Source organism: Hypanus sabinus, chromosome 8, assembly GCF_030144855.1.
Source record: "Hypanus sabinus isolate sHypSab1 chromosome 8, sHypSab1.hap1, whole genome shotgun sequence".
In the NCBI taxonomy this organism is placed as follows: domain Eukaryota; kingdom Metazoa; phylum Chordata; class Chondrichthyes; order Myliobatiformes; family Dasyatidae; genus Hypanus; species Hypanus sabinus.
The window spans coordinates 135,433,363-135,452,140 of NC_082713.1; the positions used below are offsets into that span (position 1 = coordinate 135,433,363).

At 39.7% G+C, this 18,778-nt stretch overlaps 1 protein-coding gene across 1 annotated transcript in view; it reads left to right on the plus strand.

Annotated features, from left to right (window-relative positions):
* Positions 1-11,072, plus strand: part of LOC132398452 (V-type proton ATPase subunit S1-like) — a 56,861-nt gene extending 45,789 nt beyond the window's left edge. Inside the window, exons 9-11 of the mRNA XM_059977919.1 lie at positions 1,514-1,576; positions 2,430-2,667; positions 9,488-11,072. Coding sequence (XP_059833902.1) covers positions 1,514-1,576; positions 2,430-2,667; positions 9,488-9,697 — 511 coding nt within the window. The 3' untranslated portion in view covers positions 9,698-11,072. The remainder of the gene's footprint in view (positions 1-1,513; positions 1,577-2,429; positions 2,668-9,487) is intronic.
* Positions 11,073-18,778: the final 7,706 nt, after the last annotated feature.

Below are 18,778 nucleotides of genomic sequence, written 5' to 3' on the forward strand. Positions count from 1 at the left end.
CACAGGCCCTTCAGATCAATAATCCTGAATGGGATGGGCCTATAATTGTTAGTGTTTCTTGAAAGTAATATTAAAGAAGCATTGAAGATTACGAGATCATGTTTTCTTGTAAAGAATCTAGGTGATTGAAGGGAATTTAACTTGCTCAATCTCCCATCATCAAAATCCTGGGGGCCACTATGACCAGATACTGAAACGGTCAAAGTAATGAAAATCCCATGGATAACAGAGCAAGTTAGAGATTAGGTGTCCTGTGGCAAGTTACTCATCTCAAAACACCTTAAGGTGTTTCTACTGTCTACACAAGTCTGATGAAATGCCCCCTGCTTGTCTGGATGAGTTTAGCACAGCTCTCTTGAGGCTTAGTACCATGCAGCTCATTTGATTGTCATCTGATTGGGACCCAGAACATTCATTGCTTCCCCCACTGCTGCAGAGTGGCAGTATTGTGTACCAGCTTCAAAATTCATTGCAGAAAGCTACTCCAACATTACCATTCAAATCTGAAATTATACTGCTGAAGAGAATGAGCACAGCGGGTATATATGAAAACTCCCATTTGAAAGTCTTCATTTGGAAATATCTCATTGGTCCTTTATAGTCATATAGTCTAAACCCTCAAATTCTCCTTCTAACAGCATAATCGGAATTCTTTCATAATAACTGTGTTGGTTCAAGCAGGCAGCTCAACACCACCTCCTCAAAGACAATGCAATCTTTGTTAACGGCATCCAGGACCTGTAAAAGAATAATTAAAAAGAATAATTGTTCACCCATTTTAAATAGACTTGAGAAGCAATTTTATTTCTTAGGGTCCAGAATCTTATAAATTCTTCAAATGTGTGTTGAATTAATTCAAGGCTAAGATAGACAGAGCTGTGGTCTCCAGGGGTGTGGAAGCAGTCAGGAGTCCAAAGGTCAAGATCAGAGAAGCAATGATCTAACTGAATGGCAGACTAGATTCAGCTGCTGCTTCTTGTGTTCTCAGGTAGTCTGATAGTCCAATGGATGCAGGGTTTTTTTTAACAAGTGGATAGATGATCCACGTATTAAGTCAATTGGCCAATGCTGGATTTCTTTTTCCAAAAGAACATCAGTCAACTAGAATCACACACAAAATGCTGGTGGAATGCAGCATTTTCAGATTCAGACTCAGTTTATTGTCATTTAGAAACCACAAATGCAATGCAGTTTAAAAATGAGGTAACGTTCCCCCAGAATGTGTGTTGCTTGAATTTCCAGCATCTGCAGATTTCCTCGTGTTTGCAGTCAACTAGAATGTTTATTTTAACAAAATCCGTATATATACTAGCTCTTAATTCCAGTTCTATTTAATGAACTTTGTTCAAATTCTCCAATTATCATGTGATATTTGTGTGTGTTTCATAAGGCCAATATAAAGTGATTATATGAACAATAATTAACTATTTTACTATTCTGCCTAATATGTTAAATTCTGTTCTACACTTTTAATAAGTACGTTTTATTCACATCTTTTATATTTTTTCATTAGGTTATCACTCAACTATTCACTCCAACAAAATTTAAAAATTAATATTAAGACACTAGAAATCAGGTAAGTCATTATTTATTTAGAGATATATATGGTACCAGGCCCCTCTTGACCAAAAAGCCCACACAACCCAATTACACAGGTGTGACCAATTAATCTCCTAACCTATATGTCTTTGGAATGTAGGAGGAAATTGGTCTACTTGGAGAAAACCCATGTGCACATGAGGTGAACATACAAACTCTTTACAGACAGCGGTGGAATTGAACCCTGAAAAAAAAGATGAGGAGCCAGAGTAAGAAGGTGGGGGGGCAGGGAGAAAAAACATAAGGTGATAGGTGAAACCAGGAGAGGGGTGAAATAAAGAGCTGGAAAGCCTTCTCCAGCCCTGTATCTCTTTCACCAATCAACTTCCCAGTTCATTGTTTCACTCCTATCTCCTTGTGTTTCTTCTTCCCCTCCCCACCTCCACCTTCTTATTCTGACTCCTCATCTTTTTTCTCCGGTTCTGATGAAAGGTCTTGACCCAAAACGTTGACTGTACTCTTTTCCATAGATGCTGCCTGGCCTGCTGAGTTCCTCCAGCATTTTGTGTGTGTGGCCAAAATGTCTTAGATGTTCTTTTAGTTCAATAAACTGGACTGCTCTTCAATAAAGCTGTACGGCCCCCTTGTGTTGCAACCAATCACATTAAACCTGTACTCTCTGATCACCATCTTTCACTCTAAAGAATTGGTTTACCTTTGTTTACTCTAGTTAAATATTCCAAGAGATTATCATCTATCAATTCTGAATCTGAATTAATCATCACATATTTTTCTTATGAAGTTAATCAATATGACTTGTTTTGAGCTTATAATAATTTACCAAGAAACCTTTTGCAAACATGATTTACTGATTTTGCTTTCCTTCAAAGGTTTCTCATGAGGAACACTTTCTACACTGGATCTGCTCGGCACTGGTTCACTTTAGATTTTGTTGAAATTGTGCAAGATGAAGTAGATGTTGGAAGATTTAATGTGTCCAGCATCTCAGCACCACAGGAATATTCCTTCCACTGTCAGTTGGTAGGAACTAGTGGGCTTAATGGTGTAGAATTTATTCCAGCTAACAAGACTGCCCAAGCCTGGACTATCACTATTTCTGAATTTCAGGTAAATTGGTAGTATTAAATAAAAATTTGTATGACCCTGATTATTGTTAGCAAGTCTTATTGTTGATTTGGTGATATATACTAGAAATGGAATAGTTGTAAAATCTACATCCATTTTCAGAAGAAAATAAGGTCTTTATGATCTACAATCATAACAATTAAATTTATATCCTTGTATACCAATGGCTACAGATTTGACATTTCTGCTTGTCAAACATGCTATTTTAAAGCATAGTGATGGAATTTTAGTTTGTTAATGTCCCCTTTTGACTCTTTTCCTTTGGTTTAATTTGTCCTTATTTCCTGTTAAGTATCATTGAAGAAAAAAATAAATTTTTAGCTGAGTTCCATTGTACACAGGTATACTTAGGAAGCAAAACCTAGCCATCGGGCGAAGGCATTCGTACTTTTGTTTAAATGAATGGGCCTTCATGATATCAGGAAGAACACAATAAATAAGAGTAGGAGTAGGTTACCAGGCCCCTCAAGTCAATCAATCAGATTGAAATCCTCTTTTGTGTCAATTCCTATAACCCACAATTTATCCATTTCACTGTTTAAAATATCTATTGATATGGCCTCCACCACCTCAGAGGATGAGAATTCTAGAGACTTACTGACCAGCAACAAAATGGCACCTGGTAGACAAATCTCATCAGTGGACACTATGTTTAATTCACACTGTCATTTATAACTGGAGGTAAAGGTAAATCCTTTATACCACATGCCCAGTATTGAGTGATCTATAACTACAGGTTTCCTTGAAAGATAATCTGAGCAGAAAGGAATAAGCATCATTAAAATAATTTTGTGATTGAAAAATTAATAGATAGGTTGATATTTCATTGATCCCAAAGGAAATTACAGTGTCACAGTAGCAGTACAAGTGCACAGATATACGAGTATTAGAAGAGAAGTGAGAAAGAATAAAAAATAAGTTACCTCAAATAGTCTAACAGGAGGGGACCATCACTTCCCAGGCTATAGGTTCACTCATTATAGAGCCTAATGGCTGAGGGTAAGAATGACCTCATATAGCACTCTTTGGAGCAGCACAGTTGTCTTAGTCTATTACTGAAAGTGCTCGTCTGTTCAGCCAAGGTGGCATGCAGAGGGTGAGAAACATTGTCCAGAACTGCCAGGATTTTCTGTAGGGTCCTTTGTTCTATCACAGCCTCCAGAGTATCCAGTTTGAATCCTATAACAGAGCCAGCCATTCTAGTCTATGTTGATGCCATTGCCCCAGCACACTACCATGAAGAAGATTATACTGGTGACAACAGACTGGTAGAACAGGTGAAGGAGAGGCCTGCATACTCCAGACTCCTCAGGAAGTGGAGGCGACTCTGGCCCTTATTGTACACAGTCTCTGTGTTTGTGCTCCACTCAAGTCTGTCATGCAGATGCACACCCAGGTGCACACTTGTCAGTCCTCACCATATCCACATCCTCACCATCAACAGTAACAGGGAGTAATGCAGGCTTAGTCTTCCTGTAGTCCATCACCATCAACTTTGTTTTACTGATGTTGAGCTGCAGGTGATTCAGCTTGCACAGTCTGACAAAGTCCCCCATCAATGAGGGCACTTGAGAAATCAAAAAACATGATCCTCACAGTTCTGTCCTACTTATCCAATTGGGAGTAGGCTCTGTTCAGCAGGTAGATGACAGCATCATCAAACTGCAGGGGATTGAGTGCTGATCTGACCAGGGGTTGGAAGTGAGCCAGGATCAGCTTCTCTCGGGTCTTCATGATGTGTGAGGTCAGGGTCACTGGACAGTAGTTAATCAAGACTTTTGGTTGGCCTCTCTTGAATACTGGGACCACACATGATGATTTCCACAAATTCAAGACCCTTTCCAGGCTGGGATTCAGAAACCTGTGATTATAAGGGTCCAGCAAAGATTGGTGCTGGGACTCCTGCTGTTCAGTCTATATCAAGTTTCTGATTGAGGGAATCAGTGTAAACTATCCACATATGCTGATAATACAGCATCAGGTGGCATTGTGGACGGTGTGGAGTATGCAAAAAGGCCCATTGGGAATACAGAAAATAAGAGGTCTTCCACTTTCCAAGGTTAAAAGTAAATTGATTAACAAAGTGCAGTACTTATATATTAACATATACAACCCTGAGATTCATTTTCTTGCAAGCAATCACAGTAAATACAAGAAATACCATAGAATCAATGGAAGGCCACACCCAACAAAGTGGACAACAATTAATGTGCAAAATTAAAATTGTGCATGTGCAAAAAAGAAAGAGAAAAGAAATAATAATAATAATAATAATAATAATAAAAAATAAGCAATACTCTTTGAGAACATGAGATGCAGAGTCCTTGAAAGTGAGTCCAGTTCAGCGATGGGGGCGAGTGAAGCTGAGTGAAGTTATCTCCTCTGGTTTAGAGGGGACATCTTCACTCCGATGGTTGAGGGGTAATAACTGTTCCAGAACCTGGTGGTGCATGTCCTGAGGTACCTGTATCTTCATCCTGATGGCAGCGAGAAGAGATCATGGCCTGGATGGTGTGCTCATTGATGATTTATGAGGCTTTCCTGTAATAATGCTCTGTGTAAATGTGCACAGTGGTGGTTAGGGCCTTAACTGTGATGGACTGGGCTGTATCCATTACTTTTTTGTGGGCTTTTTCATACAAGCGCATTGGTGTTTCTATAAGAGACCATGATGCAACCGGTCAATACATTCTCTATCACACATCTCTGGAGGTTTGGCAGAGTTTTAGATGTCATGCTGAATCTTTGCAAACTTCTAAGAAAGCAGAGGTGCTGCTGTGCTCTCTTCATAATGACAATTATGTGCTGAACCCAGGGCAGATCTTCTTAAATGATAATGAGGACTGGTTTATGAACCTTCAGTTTCCTCCCCCCAAAGTCCATAATCATCTCCATGGTGTTGTTGATCCTGAGTGAGAGGTTGTAGTGGAACCACTCAGCCAGGTTTTCAATCTCTCTCCTATATGCTGATTCATTACCACTCTAGATTCAGCCAATGGGCAGTAGGGCAGTCAGCAAATGTAAATATGCATTGGAACTGTGCTTAGCTTCACAGTCATAAGTACAATGCAAGTTAAGCATGGGGCTAAGCACATGGCCTTGTGGTACATCTGTACTGAGGGTGATACGGAGGAGCTGTTGTTGCCAATCCGAAATGACTGGGGTCTGCAAGTGAGGAAATGAGGATCCAGTTCCACTAGTAGGAATTGAGACCTAGTACTTGAAGCTTGTGATTAGTTCTGAGGTGATGACAGGACTGAATGCAGAGCTGTAGACAATGAAGATCATCTTCTTGCATCATCTCTGTACAGATATTCTAGGATTGAGTGACAAGCCAATGAAGTGGATTTTGCTCTTGACCTGTTGTGATAGTAGGCAAATTAGAGTGCAGCCAAGTCACTTTTCATGCAGGATTGTTATTTTTTTATCACTAACCTCTCAAAGCACTTCATCACAGTGGATGTAAGTGCTACTAGACAATAGTCATTAAGGCAGATTACCAGGTTCTTCTTAGGCCCCTGTATAATTGCAGTCTGTTTGAAGCAGTTGGGTATCTCAGACTGCTGAAGCAAGAGGATAAAGATATCGGTGAACACTTCAGTCCATTGATCAGCACAGGTCTTTAAAACTCAGTTGGGTACACCTTTTGGGCTGGATGCTTTCCATGAGTTCACCCTCCTGAAAGTGGAATGGCTAGAAAGAAGCAGTATTTTTGGGTTGTGTGAGATTGAAAGATGTTAGAGCTTAAAGAGACCTGTGTTTCTTGCACTCAAACCACCAAAAATGAACATGTAGATGCAGTAGTAATGAACATTACAAGTATGTTGAACTTAATTCCAAAGGATTTAAGTACTAGAATATGGACATTTTGTTCCAATTATATGAGATCTAGAACAGACCACATCTGGCATATTCAAAGGTTTCAAAGGTACGTTTAATTTCAGAGAAATGTATACAATATACATCCTGAAATTCTTCTTCTTCGCAACCCTCAAAAACAGAGAGTGCCCCAAAGAATGAATGACAGTTAAATGTTAGAACCCAAAAGCCCCCCTCCAGCTCCCCCCTCCCATGCATAAACAGCAGCAAAGCAACGATTCCCCCTCCTCTACCAGCAAAAAAGAGTATCAGTGCCCCCCACCGAGCACTCAAGCGTGTAGCAAAGCATCAATAAAGACATAGGCTTGCAGCACCCCAAAGACTACTTGCTCACCTGGTAATTACCACTGGCTCTGAATACCAAATCTGAGTTTGGATTCATTTTGGATTCCTCTACTGTCAAAATTAATCCAAACTCAGGTTGGAGGATCAACACCTCATATACTGGCTGGGAAGCCTCCAACCTGATGGCATGAACATTGACTTCTCTAACTTCCGTTAATGCCCCCCCTCCCCTTCTTACCCCATCCCTGACATATTTAGTTGTTTGCCTGTTCTCCATCTCCCTCTGGTGCTTCCACCCCCCAACCTTCTTTCTCCTGAGGCCTCCCGTCCCATGATCCTTTCCCTTCTCCAGCTCTGTATTACTTTCGCCAATCACCTTTCCAGCTCTTAGCTTCATCCCACCTCCTCCGGTCTTCTATCATTTCGCATTTCCCCCTCCCCCCACTACTTTCAAATCTCTTGCTATCTTTCCTTTCGGTTAGTCCTGACGAAGGGTCTTGGCCCGAAACGTCGACAGCGCTTCTCCTTATAGATGCTGCCTGGCCTGCTGTGTTCCACCAGCATTTTGTGTGTGTTGTTTGAATTTCCAGCATCTGCAGATTTCCTCATGTCTGCAGCCAACTTGCTGTTTTTGATCTTCCATCTCCCATGACACACTGATTTCCTGCAGAGGCACCGACCTGGAGTCCGCCTGCCTCCAGAGCCATGAAATCCCAAAATTCCAAAGGCGTGCTAATCTTCCAGACCACATCTTTGGTATATTGAATAACAAACAGTCTTGAGACCTCGAGACCGGATCCCATTCTCGCAAAGAACCGAAGTCAGCATCTAACTCCAGGTCAGAGTCTTCAAAAGAACCCTGAAAGGGAAAAATACGGATATTAAAAGATAGAAATAGAGCTGTTTCTGAAGATGCAAACAAAGGAGTCGCTGTTGGGCGCCATTGTCTCCTAAGCTCCACCCCTATAATTCCTATGTTTCTAGTGTATCTCCTACTGGAGGAAGGAGGCGTGTCATAGCGGAAATGTCGCAAGGCTTCACTAGGTAAATCCCTGGGATGGTGAGTTTGTTGCATGAGCAAAGATTAAGCAGACTAGCCCTGTACTCTGCTGGGATGATCTCAATGAAGTGTACAAATTTCCCAATAAAAATGATAGAGCAGCTGCAGATTATTCAGGACAAGAATATAGAAAAGAAATTACTTCATCCAGAAGACAGTAAATCTCTGGAATTCTGTCATGGAGTTGTGTCAAAGGATATTTGACACCTCTTTGGAGAACATTAGGGTGACAGCATTTCTAATGTCACCTCTAATGCTGAGATGTCAGCCTCAAGTTGCTGAGCATGTTCATAAAAGATATATAGGCTTTTTGATACCAAGTAAATCAAAGGATAGGAGATTGCTGGTAGAAAGTGACACAGTGGTTAAGGTAGGCAGAGCAGAGCATGGAGGTGAATGGTCTACTTCTGCTTCAATGTTTTACATTTTTCATGTTTTGATTTTATCAAAAATAAGAAAGCAGTTGAGATCAGATTATTTTTCTACCAGTAACTAAACAGACTGGAGTTCAGCATTCAGTACCTTTGTTTCCTTATGAAACTGTGAAGAAATTGTCCTACATGATGGGTCTTTTATTCAGCTTCAACGAAAGATGAAATCATGTACCTCTTATTGTTTTACTGATGTTTTCACAATAATATGAACAGAAGCTGTTATTACACTTCCACTGTGGAGCAGGAATGGAAGAAAGATTACTCTAATACATGTCTAAGCTGCGTACCTTACAGGTATCTGTCTACTGTTAGCTTCTTCGGATTGAGGAAAGTTGAAGTATCTCTTCATAATTTAACTTGATTAATAACCCAGGATGTCTCAAAGCGTTTCACAGGTACCTAATGAAAAGTAATTAGCATTGTAATATTGGGAAATACATCAGTCAATTATTCAGAGTTGCTCCCACTAGTAGCATGATGTGAAAAGCTAGGTGTTGTGTTTCTTTGTGATCTTGTTTGGAAAATGTGTATTGGAATAGTACCAAAAGAGTCTTTTACATCATTTGGCACAGCAATAGAGCCACAGTAAATTGTACTCCCAATAATGAGATATTGGCCTTAATTGTGTGCTTGTGTCTCTAGAATAACATTTGAACCCACTATTATATGACATCCACTGAATCAAAGCTAATATCAAAATATCAAAATCAAAAGAGGATCATTCCAACTAAGTCTGTGATGGACCAGCTCACAACTGTTACTTTCCTTAATTAACATTGGTCAGCACAAGTAAAACGGTAATCACATTTGGCATTGGTATGTAAACATCTTAATTATGGCACAGACACCATTAGCAAAGATAGCACAAATTGTTTCTGTCTAAAGTGAATGGCATATTAATGACATTGATTGGTCCTTGTTAACTGTCAATTGTTGACATGTCATCGGACTTGTGTGTGCAATATAAGATGAATGTCTCACTTAGAAATTTATTTTATGCTTTATCGCTTGAATTATGATTCCAAACCCATTTATAAAAGACGCGGGCATTGTTGTAATGCTCTGTTCAAACCAAAAGTAACTCCTTCATATACTTGGTTTAGTCTTGATTAATTGTACTTTTTCTCTTTTCTTGCCTCAACAGATTCAGGGTTTCAATGTGAAGAACAATATATTTGCTTATGCAAGTGACTGCACTTCATTCTTTACTAATGCAATTTGGATGGCCCTGGTGACATCGCTGATTCTTTTGTACATTCTAACCTATGGCATACACATGATCATGCACTTGACAACCAATGATCGCTTTGATGATCCCAAAGGCCAAGCTTTATCAGTTCCCCAGACTGATTAAGTGTACTGGAACTTAATTCTCTATCTTTATGTTAACTAAATTGAATTTACACAAAAGGTTACAGGGGATGTGGTTAGCTATAATTTTGATGTACTTATAGTTTGAATGTTAATCAATACTGGAGCTTTTAGCACCTTGTAGATAAAGTTGTCCAGAAAGGACAATGTGCAGATTGCTTAATCATAAATCTTTTCACTGCACCATAGTGTATCTATAAGCGGAGGCACAAAATGGTTCACAGGTAGGACTTTTTGACTGACTAAGTAATCTTGATACAAGAAAGTGAGGGGAAGTGGGGGAGGGGGAAAGATTGCCAGAACAAATGTGGACCAATTATTTCCTGTTGATGCTAATTTGAATGTTTAATAAAGGAGACTTTCTGAAATATTATTCTGTTATTATTCATCAGTGAATAGGAGATACAAAAGCACTTAAGCACAAATGAGCATGGGTAATTGTAACATGAATGGCTTATTTTCTGTAAATGATTGACCTCAGCATTAACTGTTACAAGTTAAATTCACTTAAGTTTTCTATTTTGTCAAGGTAACCACATAGAATATATGTAAAATGGCTGAAGTCAAAGGGAAGATTCATTTGAAATAAAAATTGAACCTAAACACTGAAGCTCTGAATACAGATTAGCTAATTAAATAAATTCCAATGGAGCCTTAAGTCAGTCATCCATATACAATGTGTACGACTTAATCCCAAGCGTTCACAGGTACACTGTTGAAATCATCTTTGCACATTTTCCTGTGGCAGTTGCATCCAATACATCGAAGGGAAATTCAGAATTGTATTTTCCAAAGGTCTTTAGCACTATTGGTCAGTAAACTCAAGGGCCTTCTGTATCTACTGCATTCCTGCAAGACTGCTGACTACTTCACCAACTTCCAGTATGAAAGATGGATTTCCAGAAATGCTCTTCTATAATTTGTAGATAATATTTCATAATTACTAGATAATAGTCAATCCAAGCATCTGGATCCTTACACAGTGTTCTTATTTTTGAAGCATTGCAAGAGTTTTTTAAAAAAGTAAATATTTTCCTTAATGTTTCTAACACTCTATATTGCAGCAGCGAGAATTTAAAATATATATAATGAGCTGTCTGATTAATTTCATGTGCTGATTTAAATTAAAAATACCTATTTGAAGACAAATTTTAATCAAACGTTATTATTTTTCCTTCAATGTAAATAGGCAGTACCATATAGAGTATGGATGAAATACTGCATCAAAAATAGAAATGGATTATTTTTATGACTTGGGCATCTTTGCACAAATTTTAAAATCATGATTAAAATATTTGGAGTACTACAAGACCAAATTGTTTCTGTGATTACTCATAACAATAAAAATATAATTTTCAGTGCTGTCTCCATTCTTTCAAATATTAAATGCAACCTTGTATTACGTCTGTGCAACTAATCTTTACAGATTTATTTTGAGTGGGCCAATAGCTCTCAAACATAATCCAAAATCACAGAGACTAGTTTCCCCCTGAAAGAGCTGCAACAAATAGTACATATATTTTATTAAAAATGGACATCATGATTGGACATATATTCTGCTGAGTCTGCGGATATGTAGCATAGTGATTAAGTTACTGGACCTTTGAATTATTGATTGTGCTTGCTGAAAATAGCAAGAACTGTCCCCAGCTAACAGAACCATACTTCCAGGCTTACTAACTCTATTAGCTGTCAAATCACTTTTAGTATTAGAAAATGTCTCACATAAGCACTCAGGCAATCAAACTTCTAAAAATTTTAAGAGATTGCTTATCTCACATACTAGTTAAACTTTGTCTTTAGATTGTTTTTCTTATTGATGTCTGTATTGTCCACATTTTCAGTCATGTTGGCATATAGGATAACGATTCATCTTGCGTTCCCTTCAAAGGTGTTCCTGTCCAACTGACTACTATCTCACCAATCAGGTCAATGTCACCAACATGACAGCTCCTCCTTCAAATACAGGTTGCATCAGTGTCTCTCTTTCATGGCTGGGTGTAATCATATCAGTTCTTTTCACTAATTTCCAGTACAGGCAAGTCCATCCTTTTTCAATTATGCAAAAACAAATACAAAGTCCAATAGTTTTGGTATTGAGGATTACATCACAATATATAAAAAGGCAAGAAAGTCTCAAAGCAAAATGTAGGGTCTTTGGAAAATGTGTCTGGAAATGGAAAATATGGATGTGAGGTTCTAAATGAATGTTACATAGCTGTCCTTACAGAAGAGAGTTTGATACTAGATATTATGGTTAGCAAGAATATTGTTAGATTGATGCAGTAAAATGTAAGGTTGGCTATGATTAGAATTGCAAATAAGTAGTAAGGGGCACAAGTTCTTTATAAGTAGATAAATCACCTGACCCAGATAAAATACATTCTCGACTGTTAAAAGAAGTAATGTAGGAAACAGTGGAGGCCCAGATAATCAGTTTCCAAATCTCTCTACACGTGGTTCCAGAAGACTAAAAACAGTTAACACATTTATTGGTTAAAAAGGGAAAAATGAATAGATCAAGAAATTACAGCACAGTAAATGTAATGTAAGTTATTTGAAAAAAAAGTATTTGTGTGACAATGTAACTCATCATTTTAGAAGCACACAGGTAAATGCTGAACAGTCAGCAACTTTTTAATAAATGTGACTAACTTAAAGTCAGTATTTTGTGGTAGCAACAAGGAACATATATAAATTGATGTAATAGTTCTTTTTACCAAGTATTTGACAAAGTTCTCACATGGAGTGTGATCAGAATTGCAAAGGCTTACAGGATCTAAGTGACAGAGGCAAGTTGGATTACAAATTGGTTCAGTCGCAGGAAATAGTGGTTGATTGGTAGTTTAGTGTCTGGTGGGCTGTTCAGCATATTATGCTATCATTGTGATATTAGTAGTGCTAATTGGGATCTCAGTGGCAGAGCCTATACTACATGTTCAATTCATTAAGAAGAACAGATGTTTAGCAGTAGGATGGAAACTACACAGAGCTGCTGAAGGGACTATCAATTATTTGTAGGTTTGTTGCTGATTAATTTGTAGAGGCTGATTGGAATAAGTTATGATTTTTTTTTTCCTTCGTAGGCAGTGCCAATTTGGATAGACTATGCTGATTTGCTTTGCAGAAGGAAATGTGTGTTGATTTCAAGTTTCAGCTGAACACTATTCCTCCAAGGCATGGGGGCACAGAAGGCAATTGTATTTGAATGCAGCATTATAGAGAGAATATAGCAAAGGGAAATGCAAATGAGACTGCAAAATTTGGAAGTTTGAAGCAACACGCACGAAGTGCTGGAGGAACTCAGCAGGGCAGGCAGCATCTATGGAGGGAAATGAACAGCCCATATTTTGGGCCAAGACCCTTAATTGGAATTGGGGAAAAAATCTTTCTTCCTCCCCTCACCTGGATTCACCTATCAACCTGCCAGTTCATGTTTCTCCCCCTCCCTTACTCTTTTATTCTAGCCTCTGCCCTCTTTCTTCCCTTGGTCAATGCCAAATACTTAGCTGGTTACTAAAAGCCACCCTTTCATCTAGCACTACCTGACTCCCTTGCTAGACCAAAGCAGGCCCAATGATAGTCCAGGACTATCAGCTCTTGATTACTGTCTGGAACCCGAGTACAAGAATGGAACAAATCCTAAACAAATAGCATCCAACAGACAACTGGAAAATTCTAAACATGCTTCTGCATCATGGGATTTTCCTGAGACAGCCTGCAGGAAACTATAGAGAGGGTCTCCACATTTATGGTAATCTAGTGCATGAATCCTCAACAGTAATTGAAAATGAAGAGAAAGGCTGATGTCAGGAACAATTTTATAGCTTGGTTGTCAGAGGCAACTTGCCTGACAGAAGCAATCACCAGTGGAATTCTGTTTCAACCTTTATTCTGATGTGATCATCAGTGTCTACGTGGCCATACTAACTAAATAATAATACCAAACCTCATTTACTTATGACACAACAGGTACAACTTCCAGCCAATCATTGCTGTTTATTCCATGGTGTCTGCCACTGTTGTGCCTAATCCTCCCTGTTGCTCTCCGACTGCAGTCCCCTCTGATGGCTGTTAGAAAGCTGCAAGTACTCTTTTAGCATTGCCTCTCACAGCTCTGGACCCAGGAGATTTAACCTCAGAGTGAAACATTTCTGGAAATGAGCCAGTCACCCAAAATGCAGCAGTAAAGACCTTTGTGGAGAGGCAGTGTGAATTTGGAAATTACACCATCCCGGGGGCAGCTGATTTATTCTCATCCACACTTGCACACAAATTTATTTTCATACTGCTACCCTTAAACAATTACATTTGCCATTCACCCCATTTGGTCTATATTGCTTCTTAATCTCTTTGATGAAGAGAATTGAATTCTTTAAATGCACCAATAGTATTCATCTGAATGACTCCATTAAGGAAAAATGACCTTTCAGGTAAATAAAGATCTTAATAACATAACCACCTGATAATTTTGACTCACTACCTTGGCTCTCCTCACAAATACAAACAGTTTATCCCTTCATAGTGTTGTATGTATCTACTAAGAACAAAATAAATGGGAGCAAGTATAGTCTCCAATCCCCAGCTAGCACTGTTATTCAATTGTATCATGTTGGTGTTGGACTGTTAGTGTCAATTTCACTTTCTTGTCCGATCCTTCTATTCCAAAAATCTACTGTATTTTTGCCATATGTATATTCAATGAATCAGATTTCCCTGGGATAAAGAATAAATAATAAAATTAGAGAAAGGCAGGGGAAAGTGCCGCAGCCATCATCAGAGTGGATATAATCAGAGTGGCAATCTTAGGGTTTTAGCTCTTCGAGGCTTCAACAAAGAGAGGCTTCACTCAGACAAAGCAAAGGAAAGAAAAGCTCAAGATTTTTCCTTTTTATATCTCCTCAGCCAGGACAGTAGAGATGCTAGGTAGAGTAGTGAAATGCTCCCCTTGTGGGATGTGGAAAGGCAGGGAGTCCTCCAGGATACCTGACAACTACAACTGTGAGAAGTGCATTCAGCTTCAGCTTCTATATCTTGAATAGCTTGTTGTATGAAGAGTGATTGATGGCTCTGGGCCCGTATTTACTAGAATTCAGAAGAATGTGTTGTTATCTCATTGAAACCTCTCGAATGGTGAAAAGCCTTGATAGAGTGGATGTGGACTGGATGTTTCCTATGGTTGGAGAGTCTAAGACCAGATGACAGCCTTAGAGTAGAAGGACGCCTTTTTAGAGCAGAGATGGGGAGGAATTTCTTTGGAGGGTAATGAACCTGTGGAATTCTTTGCCACAGGCAGCTATGGAGACCAAGACTTTATGTATATTTAAGGCAGAATTTGATAAATTCTTGATTGGACAGGGTATGAAGGGATACGGGGAGAAAGCAGGAAATTGGTGCTAAGAGGAAAATTGGATCAGCCATGATGAAATGGCAGAACAACCTCGATGGGCCGAAAAGCCTAATTCTACAGTCCTATATCTTAAGGTCTTATGGTCTACAGAATGCCAAAGATTTCAGTCCTCTGAGAGAAGTGGTCTGTTTCTCATCTCTAAAGTATCAGCTCAAGTTTCCTGTAGTTTTCATGGACCATCCTCCAGGTTGTATAGCTTCTGTCTTGCTATGGGTCTTACATACCCCCAGCAGATGTTGAATATTAGTATTTGCAATGTACCTGAATCCTTGCTTCACCAATGCCTCATGTTCATAGTCACCATGAAGGTCAAATGCATGTACTATCTAATATTTATGTCCTTTTCGCTGCTACTCAATTTAGTTGTATAATATTGCAATAATTATGCTTCCATAATATCTCCAGTGCATCTTTTTAAACTACCAATACGTTCGTATGAATTCAATTACTCTCAGTATACCACCTACCCAAATGTGTCTCAAATGATCTCTTTGCCTCTACAGTCTTTCTAAATTCATTGTGTCCCCAGTTGTTACCTCTTTAGCATTTCAGACAGCAGATATCATGTGAGGAATGAGGGTTAGGCTGGTATACAAGGACAAACAATACAAACACGAACTGTGTGAACCATTTCTCCAGCAGCTGTTTCCTTATTTCTCCTTCAATTGTTGAATATAACAGAATGTTAATAGTGGAGGGGAAGGAAGTGCAAACCATGGACCTGGTTCTGAAAGCCTATCTGTGGGCAGCACAAACTGATCGCAAACCTGTCTGGTCCCCTCTACAAGGTTGCATGACCTGAATGAGAACTCCAAGCTCGCTGACTGACATTTGAGCAGGAGGAAGTATTCCTTCCCCAGTTGAAAAAGAAAATCAATATACACCACTTTGAAGGGATGAACTTCTGAGTTTGTATGAAAGAGGTAGGTGACTCGTCCTTCAGGTCTTGATACACTGAGCAAGCTTTCACCAAATCTTCAAGCCGGGCACAAATGTGACAACCTGCAAAGCTTCCCCTGACTATTCCCACAGAATAGCAGTTTACTAATAGAGTGGCACTGTTGGGCTAGTGGTAAGTGTCACAACAACTATCAAGTGATCTGCACCAGTACTGAATCCCATCTGAACATGACAACCACTTGTTGTGACAATGACCTGGTGGCTCTCTGTAGCACTCTGGGCCCGGTTCCATGATGGGGAATATGCTGTTGATTCTCGTCTGCTCTGTGGGGCTCCCCATTCTGTCTGCATCCCATGTTGGCAATGTCAACCTTACATACTTTTCAGGAGCCTCATCACCTAAAAGTTTCCCACTTGTCATTGTTCCTATAACCCCATGACCCAGCACTGTTGGGAAAAAATATGCTGCCAGCAGTGTCCTTTTTCACCTGCTCAATCCTCATACCCTAGAAATGTACACTGATTGGAAGTGCCTCGCATTATTAAGTCCCATCTGCATCTTGCTGTCACACCTGCATGCTCCCTCTAATATTATACGCTCTGACTTCAGTAATCTCAATGGATTCTATCAACAAATCTGCACATCAAACAATCTCAGACCTTGTTCCCACTACCTTTGGCTTGACCATATTTTTTTAACTATCTTCTGTTGTCCTCAGTTCCGCTATAACTCTCAAAAGACTTGAAGCTGGAATGAAATATCCCTTGCATGTTAGATATGTCAATAATACTTTATGGAGCCAATAGAGTCACTAGTGTTTCATATGTCTGCGGTCTCTTTGGCAGCAGCAAAATTGTCTTGCTTTCCTTTTGCTTCTTCAGTTTCACTAAGAAGCTTGACAATGTTGTCATCCTTAAGAAGCTCCATGTGCAAAATGAATGGCTGAAGTCATTCATCCTTCTTGAGTTTCCCATTGTATTCAAAATATCCACTGCATCTTATCATCTCCATGTGTGCTCTGGTTCAGAAGATTTCCAGCCACTACATTGTTGTCCTGCTATTCTCATAAGCAGCAACATCCCTTCTTCATTTTCAGTAGAGGGACCCTGGTTCTCCATGATGTTGCTGTAATCTTAGGCAATCAAACAGACATGGGGCAAAAACAGACTATACTCAGTTGAAGGCTCAGTCAAATACCTGTATTTCAACATATGTTCAGATCAGATCAATTAGAGTACACCATATAAAAGATACATTATACATATAGACACTGCAGAAACAAAAACTGTATTGCGAACCCTAGTTATGATCTCATCAAAGATTTTCATACCTACAACATGGCATCGCTTCTTTTATACTCTATTTCATTTGCCAATAGTTGAGATTAATTATGCAAGTGTAAGCTGTTGCACTTAAGAGAAGTCAAATGTAAAAGTAATGCACATAGTAAGTGGTAGGACCCTTAACAGCATTCATCTGCAGGAAGATCTTGGGGTCCAAGTCCATAGCTCTCTGAAAATGGTCATGCAAGTAGATACATTAGTGAAGAATGCATAGAGAATGCTTGTCCTTATTTGTCAGGGTGTTGATTATTAGAATCAGGAAGCTATGTTGCCACTATATAAAACTTTGGCTAGGCCACACAGAGAAGTGTGCGCAATTCTGGTCACCCCATTCCAGGAAGGATGTGGTGGCTTTGAAGAGAGTACAGAAGAGTTTCAAGATACTGCCTGGATTGGAGGGTATGAGCTATAAGGAGAGGCTGGAACCAACTCAGGTTATTTTCTTCACAATTTTGGAGGCTGAGGGGAGAACTAATAGATGTTCATAAAATTATGGGAGGTTCAAATAGAGTAGACAGTTAGTATCTTTTCCTCGGGTCAAAATATCCTCTAATACTTGAAATATTGGTGTCACGGTCCCTTCTGGCAATCACCCACCTGGCTATTTTCCTCAGGAATTGGGCCTCAATCACCTCGTTTAGTTCCCAATCATTCCCAGGTTTCACTAACTACAAACACCTGCTTTCCATCAGCAAATGCAGTATAAAAACCCTGCAACCACAACAAGGAGCTGCCAGTTCGTTGGTTGACTTGTGTATGAGTAACCTGGTTCCATGGTTCTTAGGACTATCAATTATAGTCTAGCATCGTTCCTGAATTCTCTACTAAAACCAAAACTCTGGGTAAAGATTCCTTGGCATCAATTCTACACTCGCTACGACCATAATGTCTCACTACTTGGCCTCTGCACCATATTCAGCACTTGGGTTTGTTCCACCGCCACATTCTTGTAACAGAACAAAAACTGGCCATGATGAACCCAGTGGACACGGATCCTATACAACAGGCCCTGGCCAGCCCGGGCTACTTATTGGATGCCCACAGCCAACTACTTCGGGAGATCGCGGAAAACCTCCGGACACTAACCACAAATGTGCAGAAGGTCAGTGAACAAGTGGACCGGGTCGCTGCTTCTTCTCCTCTGCCCCCTCCAAGAACCCAGGCTACCCAAACTGCACCGCTTGGGATGGCTTTGCCCCCTGGAATCAGCAACACCATCCCCTTGAGAGCCGTGTGTACCCGAGCCTGAACCCTACACTAGGGACCTAGGTAGGTGCAGGGCCTTCCTGTTATAATGCTCCCTAGTCTTTGAGCTGCAGCCATGTACCTACATTTCAGATAAATCTAAGATTGTGTACATCACAGGTTTGCTACGAGGGGATGCCTTGGCATGGGCGGTTTAAGTTTACC